A 9,307-nucleotide genomic window follows, 5' to 3' on the forward strand; every position below is an offset into this window, starting at 1 on the left:
ACACACAGAAATCATTTTTGCAAAAAAAGAACACATACTAATTAGTGTATGCTCTTATGACAAAATTAGACAAAAATTGCATGCGCTAAGAAATATTTCCACCATAATTTATTGGTGTAAATATGTTCAATTAAAGAGTTAATCAAAATTTTGCATTTACAGTATTTCTTATCATAGGAAATTTTTAATTTGAGAACAAATATGCATATATAGTGTATTTCATATACAAAATCAATAAAAATGAAATTTATATACAATGAAAATGTGCAAAAATAGTTTCACATGAGTGTGTTCATGAATATCATGGAATGTAAATTAGCAACCCGTTAATTAATTTTTCCATCATTTGTCAGCTTGTGTGCACAATAATATCAGTCACAGCCTTTGCAAGAAACACTGATATAATTAGTGACCACCACTGTCTATTGCAAATTTGACCACTTGTTGCTTCCGCACCAGCGCCTCGTTTACCCACATTCGAATCACCATCTGTAAAATATAAATTATCAGAAATCAATGGATGTTTTCCAATATTTTCACATTTTACTGCATACGAAAATATAAAGTGGCTTTTTCATCATCATACTTTTGTGTTAACAAATAAAGTTCAGTAAGCGAAGTATTGAATATAATGATATGCAACAGACAAATTTAACATAACAATCAAATATATGTTGATGCATCTTTTATATCTATAAAAATTAAAATACCATTTAGAACAATCACTTTCTGGCTGGCAATAAGAATTTCTGAATTTCTGCATACGTATTCACCGGTATCCTCGAGTTTGCTAAACCGCACTTCTAAAACGCTGTCTAATTTACGTCGTACCATAGACGTCTCCTTAGATATAAGTATTTTGTTTGATATCGAGCGTAACAAATTTCCATTTCTAAACCAGTCTACGTCCTGAGGTATATCTGAAGTTCCAGTAACATTGCACACAAGTCGAATTGTATCACCAGTATTTACGTACTCCTTTCCTGACAGGAGAATTTCTGAAACAGAACCATGTCATCACCAATAAGGCACACGCTTTATTATCGTGTAAACGATAGACATTCTGACGGTAAAATGTCCGTCGTTAAATAGGTCGATTCCCTGGGGTTAACTATATGATACTGTGGACGAAATGGTTGTAGTCTCATCGTTTTATATTGACCTAAATAGTATGCATGCGGTATATCTAAGCTCAAACTGTTTCAAAAAGTGCGTTGTGTAAGTAATGATAATGTCAGTACCTGGCATAGTGTAATCCGGATTCCTTATCGCGACTGAAAAAATAAAATAACGGGTTTCAACTTTAAACATGACTAAAGATGCGTTTAATATGCCTTATTGTATTAATGATACTGGATTTAAAATAACAACACATGTCTTAAATTATGGATCATATAAAGCTAAATACATTACATCAAAACACCATATCAGACAAATGGTGTTCAACTTCCATACACGTCTAATAGTATTACTAATTAGTTGTTTGGTTATATTAACCATTACCGTTTGATTCCCTCGATATGTGTGACTGCGATGGCAATGTTTCTGGTCTTTCTGAATCATAAATACAACACTATATTTTACAAATGTTTGAGTATGTGCATTCGTAGTTACAACAATTCGCATGCAATTTAATATATAAGTAGTATAACTCAGTGTGTTTGTCATGTGATGCAGATTGATCTGTTTTACAGACCTCGTGTAATGATTGTTTTGAATGCCATTCCCCTATTTCAAGCAGGACCATTTGCAGTTACTGTCTTTAGTCGGCACTCCTAACACAGGTAAACTGGCTTTAAGTCTGAGTAGGATAACATACAGCGGAAATATGAATAACTACTTATTAAAAAGGCGAAAAAACAAAATACACAAACATACACGGTCTGAAATCCTATGCATGAACTACAATTAAAGCTGTTTGAAAATAGTCATTTTCGAAATTGAAATACATAAATATAGTACAATTATACTATAGTATGAAGACTCATACTATAGCTCATTGGGTCATTATCGACCTGAAATGGCCCACAAGTCAGCCGGGGGTGACTAGAAACCGATTCTTGTCACTCTATGGTGACTTCAAGCCGATTCATGTCACCCTGGGGTGATATGAAGCCGACGCTAGTCATCCGGGGTGACCAGAGTCGGCTTGAAGTCAGCCCAGTGTGACATGAATCGGCTTCTATTCACCCCCGATAGACTTGTGGGCCATTTCAGGTCGAAAATGACCCAATGAGTCATACTATAGCAAAGTCAATACCTTCTATCCGCAGCATTATGTGTCGAACGAGTTTATCCCTTGAGCTGACTTGACATTCGTATACACCCGCATCATGTTGAGTCACCGCTCGTATCACCAAATTGAACTCCCGTCGCTCAGGTGCAAAAGCCACTTCGTATCGTGTATCTGGTGCATATATCATGTTCCCTACTGATATAGGGTGCGGCTCGGCCGTCTTGCGCCAAACAATCTTAAATAAAAATAAAACACATAGTAGTAAAACAACGGATAGAAATGCCCTGTTCTAATAAGCATAAGTGCCAATGGTAAAACAATGAGAGAATAAACGACTGAAGATAATTTTACACCTTCGAAAATACGTGATCCTGAGTTCATATGTTTCAAATAACGTGAAAGCATATAATAAAAAAGAGAAAATAATATTCAAACTGACAAATACAAAATGCTGTCTGGGAAATCACTAATAAACATATCAAAACAAGAAAGCAGACGGGATATGTTCCTGACAGACGATTGACATCGTACTGTTATATTACCGCTCAACGTTTCGGAGGTTTTTCAATAATTTGCTGATGTGTTATTATATTATTATGAGTTTTCGTGCACATCACATAATTTATACTTCAAACTTGGTATTGTTTATGTTACTTGTATTCTTCAAATTAGTCCAAGTGCCACTGAAGTATTGGCAACGTTGTTATTATTTTTTTATGCGTATGTGTTTCTATGCTTATGTAAATGCCAATCCCATATTGCTCTCTAAATTGTTGTTTATGCTTGTGTCATTTGAAAAAACAGGCAAGTACTGATTTACCATGTTAAACACTCAATCTCACTAAAACGAATCAACTGCTGTTCTCCAAATAGTTATTTTTTGGAACAAAGTCAATGGTTTGGTTGTTTTAAACATGTTTTTTACAAAACGTGTTATTTAAGGCGAACTGAAAATGGTATCATGATCACATAAGAATTGCCTTCTATCTTCAATTGGATTTTCGGTGGTAGTTTTCGAGATCATTCGTGACAATAACTAAACAGATCGTCACAATGCGAATCAAGTCATTTGCACTTATTCCATGAGTTAAGTGTTACGATGTTTTATGTCAAAAGTGTGTGTGTTTTTAAATACTATTTTTCTGAGGAAACTTAACATTTCTTTCTAAAATATTCATTTGTGATTTAATTGTGGTATGATCACTGCCATTTTAGGAAACGTGTATGTGGGAGAAGACTGGGTAACGTGAGCATCTAGTAAAGGTACTATAAACCGTGATTTAAGGCTCTGGTATTACTCACATCTAATTTTACTATATGTTATCGTTTTACTATGGCATAGACAACAGTTTTGCTGTTTTTACTTTATCATCAATTAACATACAAACAACTCATGAACACGTATTTAACCCCATTTGCATGTAGTATTCTGCTTCCTTCATAAGAAGGAAACTCATGTCACTTTTGGAACATAATGGCGGTCGACAATCTCTCACTAAGAACAACAAGTCTTGATGTTAAAGTGTCAACCAGATTGACGAAAAAAGAAAAGTTTTAAATACCGGTAATTCTTTACATGTATTAGTTTATATTGATTAACATATCACGACTGTTATATTACATTACTTGAAAAAAGTTCATATTTTCAGTATATTCGGTAATACAATTTCGCGATATGAAATCGAAAGCACATCGCGAAAATAGGTGACATAACGTTAAAGACACTATAAATAACGCAAGTAGATTAATCATTTTATATATCACAAATATACAATACACTACGCATGCACAATTTGCATTCTTGGGTTTACCACATGACGATGATGATCAATCTACTTGCGTTATTTATAGTTAACTGGTAGTTACTTGGTACACATACCCAGTAAAAATGTATTACCGAATATACTGAAAATATGAAAACTTAACAATTTTTTTCAAGTAATGTAATATACGTTGACGGTCCGTTTAATATTTTATTTATACATAGTAACAGTGTTTCAATACAATCCAAACAGGCCTGTCGATCTAAGGTTTACACAAATGTTTAATTTATTGCTGTTGTTGTTTTTTAATTTGCGATGACACGTAAACAATGTTTGTAAACATCGATGCACTCAAGCGTTATATTGCACTTTAAATCTGTATTTTAAAAACTTGATCAGGTGTAAAGAAGAATTTGACAGCCCAAACTAGTATCACGTATCACTTCACAAAAGACCTCCTTCTAATTTCTCATTTCATATATTTAGTTTAATCATATGATTTAAATGTATATGAATGACCGTTGATACTCAGATCAAATAAGTAACACGTGTAACCTATACAAAATAAAACAATACGTCAATTAAACTTTTTTTTTAATGAAACCAATTATTTTTAACTTTGCTCTATATATTCCATTTGATTTATGTATTTATGTATCCGTTTAATCGCGAGAGCAGTTATACATGTACATCGAATCAAAGAAAAATATGGCTAACATTATGTTATGCTTTCGTGTGGTTTATAGAGAAATATCAGTAAATTAAAACTGATAATTTCATTGTTTCGAATAGTGAAAATTAAAAGTGAAAATTATCGATAATTTTACTTTTTACAGCGAAACTCTTTAGTTAAACTCTTTAACAATGTATATAAACTGTGAAAAAAAAAACACATAAAATAACAAGATATGTGTTTGTCAGAAACAGTATGTCCCCTTTTGGGCCGCTTTGAAGTTATATATTCGATCTTTGACCTTGAATGATGACCTTGACCTTGCTCTTTCACCACTCAAAATGTGCAGCTCCATGAGATACACATACATGCCAAATATCAAGTTTCTTATCTTCAATATTGCAAAAGTTATTGCAAATGTTAAAGTTGGGGCAAACAAACAAACAAACACACAAACAAACAGACAGGGCAAAAACAATATGTCAGCCACTATAGTGGTGATGGAAATAAAAAGAAAATTTGTTGGATTAGGTGGAATATCGATTTTAATTCACTCGTGATAATAGAAAATATATTTTTTCATTCGTGGCTGTGCCACTCGTGATAATATTATTTTCTATGATCACTCGTGAATTATAATCGATACTCCACCGAATCAAACAAATGTCCCCTATATCATTATAGAAATCTTGTACGGTGCAAACGTCACCGCTACATTTCCTTCGTGCAGGTAACTTTAAAGCGACAGTAAAAAAAGATATCAATCCCAAACAAGCTTTTACAATGGAATTATTAGTTTCTGTGTAAAATCACATCAACACGGAGCATTTCAAGTACAAACTTTGTGCAAGCATGGTAGTCCTGAAAAATAGTAAAAGCAAACGCCTTTGCGATGTTGAAGCCGGCTTCGCGCATGATCTTTAATACTACAATATAATTTAGAAATAAGACCATTGCGGATAAAACGTTTTTCTTGTGAGATTAACATTAACTTTGAGATTAAACAATCAACAATCATACGTTTAAATAAAAATTAATATTCAATTACCATGTCTATATATTGTTTTTCAAAGAAATACTTTAAATATTTCAGCGAGGATGATTGTCTTATTGCAATTCGTATGCTTTAATTTACGCGGACATGTTTTTGTTGATTTGGTACTTCATTATTTAAACAAAAAGTAATGGCTATTATTTGTTAAACAAATTTAATGAGTACACTTGATCTGAAAATTACATGATACTCGAAATAAGTGTCTTTATAGCAAGATTCGTGTGTATGCTGCTCTTATTGTATTATGCCGAAAATTGATGTACAGGCGTGATTTAAGTACATAAGTGCATTTTCAAAAAGATGTTTTCTTTATGCAATAAAAGGTAAATAAATGCACACGTTAAGTGTTTGGTAAATAAAACAAGTTTTCAAAGCATCGCCTATATGCACTGATCTATTTATTGAGCCGACGCAAGTTCGAGCAATCTTAGTTTGTTAAAATCTGTTTGAGTTGCGTGTTTGCTTGTTTACACTTAGATAATGTGAATAAAGAAGGAGGAATGAGCGTTTTATGCAAGGTGCCACTATACAAAATCACACACTGCGTTACACACAAACTTTGTCGCGGTGGTGAAGTAGATATTGTGTCCGCCTAGTTATTCAGAAGTATCTGCTTCGATTCCGAACACGGAGCGTTCACAAGATCGTCTCTTAATTGCAAACAAAGAGCTGCATCTTCCATGGCTACGGCCCAGACAATAAGTCTTATACGCAATCGAGCCTAAAATAATTGGTTCAACATATATGAAACGAAACGCTGCTCGTTTTGAATGACTAATCTTACGAATTTCTTTCCTAAGTTTTCGACAGAGCAGGTTAGAGTGGCAGTTGCTCCGGCTTGATAGGTGACGTTGTTGGGCTGAGGGATGAAGTACGTAGGACCTTCGTAATCAGCTACATAGTCCACCGTAGCGGTCAGCAAAACAACTGAAAACAAAAATGAGAATCACATTCTTAATCTTGTTGTTTTAGTATCATTTAGAGCAAACATGAACTTGACGAACAATAAACAATGATCACGACCACTGTTATTGACGATGCATAACGAGGACCATATAAAACGAAAATGATTTCGTCACCTGACTATTAAAGTGCGATGTTTGTATCGATTTATTTCAATTGCATCGGCGCCACGCTTTCTGCAATCCGTACAATCACAATATTATTTAAATGATGCAGTGTGTTCAAATGCTTTGTTTATTGTAATGTTAATTGCACACATTTGCAAATGATTTAATAGAAATCTAAAGCAATTAAAGCGGCCTTTTCACAGATTTTGGCATATTTTGAAGTTTGCCATTTAATGCTTTATATCGATCAATGTAAACATTGGATCTAAAAAGCTCCAGTAAAAAATCAAGAATAAAATTAAAAAACTAAAAAAAGTTAACCCTCGGCAGGACTCGAACCACTGACCCCATGAGTCCTGTAGCAGAAAAGTCTGCGCATTAGACCACTCGGCCATCCTTCCTTTAACAATAAGCGAAGTATTTTTTACTTAATATAAACGATCCTCGTAGTTTCTCAAAATATAACGACAACAACAGAACTCTCCAAATTATTAATTCGTTTCGCGTTGCAACCCTTCATAATTTTCACGTTTTTGAATCGTCAAAAGATGCATATAAAGGCTATTTTAGAGCATGGTAAATGTTCAGTATTACGGTTTCCTCACAAATATCATTACTAAAACGGAAATTTGCGAATATGAAACAACTCTTTTCAATTTTGTCAATTTACCAAACCGTGAAAAGGCCCCTTTAAGAGATTTTTTTGTTCAAATGTGTATGCGATAGCCATGTACAGGACCTATAGAAAAAATAACAGTCGCGACACGTTGAGATCTATTCCTGTTGGAAAAAAAATCTAATTCATGCATAAGTCATCGTACAGCAGTTGTCTCATGTATTTTTATATTTATGATTGATTTAGCTGAGAAGCGATGTTTTGGTACTGTATAATTGACTTAATGTTTAATACCAGTGCTTATTAGATTACTTGTCTCCCGTATTTAAAGCTTGGTTTCTTTGATAAGTTTTATAAAACGTCTGCACTGGTGTAATTGTATTTCATTGTATCACATGATTATCCCTTTAAAATTTCTAAATAAAGTGACATATAAGTACACAAATATGTGATCAACTTGGAGACTGATGTACTAGGGATAAATATTGTAAAACATACATACCGGTCTTTGTCTATGCAAATAGTGAGGTCCGAAAAGTGTTTGATTTGTATTGTTTAGTGAATTGTCGCCAATTAAACAGGTAAATAAATAACAGAAAAGAATACATTATATTTATTTTGATATAATCTCCAACAAATGTATAAGATCTATTATACTTAGTTTTAAAATGTATTAATACAGGTTTCATATATACATGGCTGACATTGATTAGTATGCTAAAGAATGTATAATAACGGATCATCTATCAACATTTAATAAACCTTACGACGAGCAAAACGTTTCAATAATAATGGTTTGCATATGTTGCTAAGCTTTTTTTTTACAATTTATTCTTACAATTAATCATCAAACTTCTGTTAAAGCGTACTATAAACTAACCGTATTGTGAATTGTGAATCACTTTAGATCATGATAATGATTCTTATTACGCATTCTTAGTGGTAAAATTGCAGATGTATTGATCGATGTTCTCTTTGATTCAACCATCAACGTCGCTTCTAAATAGTGTGGGGTCTTGAACAATCTAACTTTCTCACTTGCCATGTCTTTCATGTCGAACGAAAATAGAGTGATTTAAAGATAATGATACTTGCAACCTCTATATGCTCGTATCATTAATATCCAAATGAATTAATGTTTTATTGAACTGGTATTTTTGTATTTGGCTACGCATATACATGAAATATCTATATATTAAAATAGAATAACAATTTTCCGAAAGACATTGATTCCTTTCAAACAATATATATTTTAAATACGTGTTTTAATTTATTTTTGGATGTTAATGTAAGTCAATACCTACTCTAAAACTAATTTAAACTTGAAAATAACTTTAAACAAGACTGTATCTCTGACTTTATCTGACATGGTACATTTTATTTAATTTCAAGTTTTCATTACATAATGGGTTGTTACAGATCACCCGAAATGTTATAATGCATCGCAACCCACTTTGTAAAAAATTATTACATTTTGGGTTTTTCGAAAACTTATTGAAACTTAAAAATTACATCGAAGATAGAATGACTCTCGGATTTTGTCTAAAATACACTGTAAAGTGTATTACATTTTGGGGTTTAATAACATACCTGATTATAACTGTCAACACGAAATGTAATTCTGTATCGTAACCAACTCTGTAATAATTTATTGCATTCATGATCTCTTGATGAATTTTATTAGAAAAAAATGTCGGGTGAATTCTTAATATCTCCTCTTAAACTTATGTTAACTTGAAAAATAACTTCAAAATTGACTGTATCTCGGACTTTGTCTGACTTAGTAAAATTCATTACATTTCAGGTTTTTATTACAAAACGGGTTGTTACTGTCAAAACGAAATGAAATAATGCATCGCAACACACTTTGTAATAATTTATTACATGCATGACTT

The 9,307-nt window shown here is 32.7% G+C and overlaps 1 protein-coding gene across 1 annotated transcript; it reads right to left on the reverse strand.

The window, feature by feature from the left end:
- Nucleotides 1-297: 297 nt before the first annotated feature.
- Nucleotides 298-8,457, reverse strand: LOC127878716 (lachesin-like). The gene is made up of 7 exons (XM_052425248.1): nt 8,451-8,457; nt 6,511-6,653; nt 2,261-2,471; nt 1,504-1,554; nt 1,242-1,274; nt 711-998; nt 298-489 (listed from the first exon to the last, which is right to left on the reverse strand). Exons 1-7 carry the CDS (start codon nt 8,455-8,457, stop codon nt 350-352), a joined length of 873 nt encoding a protein of 290 aa, XP_052281208.1. The 3' UTR covers nt 298-349.
- Nucleotides 8,458-9,307: the final 850 nt, after the last annotated feature.

The sequence above is a fragment of the Dreissena polymorpha genome, chromosome 4 (assembly GCF_020536995.1).
Source record: "Dreissena polymorpha isolate Duluth1 chromosome 4, UMN_Dpol_1.0, whole genome shotgun sequence".
Taxonomy (NCBI): domain Eukaryota; kingdom Metazoa; phylum Mollusca; class Bivalvia; order Myida; family Dreissenidae; genus Dreissena; species Dreissena polymorpha.

Bases quoted from the DNA above. Each gene is read 5' to 3' on its own strand.
- LOC127878716 (XM_052425248.1), bottom strand. The intron at 2,472-6,510 runs GTAAGATTAGTC...TTTTTATTTAAG, and splicing joins AAAACTTAGGAAAGAAATTC to ATTGTTTGGCGCAAGACGGC. The intron at 999-1,241 runs GTACTGACATTA...GTTCTGTTTCAG, and splicing joins TCCGGATTACACTATGCCAG to AAATTCTCCTGTCAGGAAAG.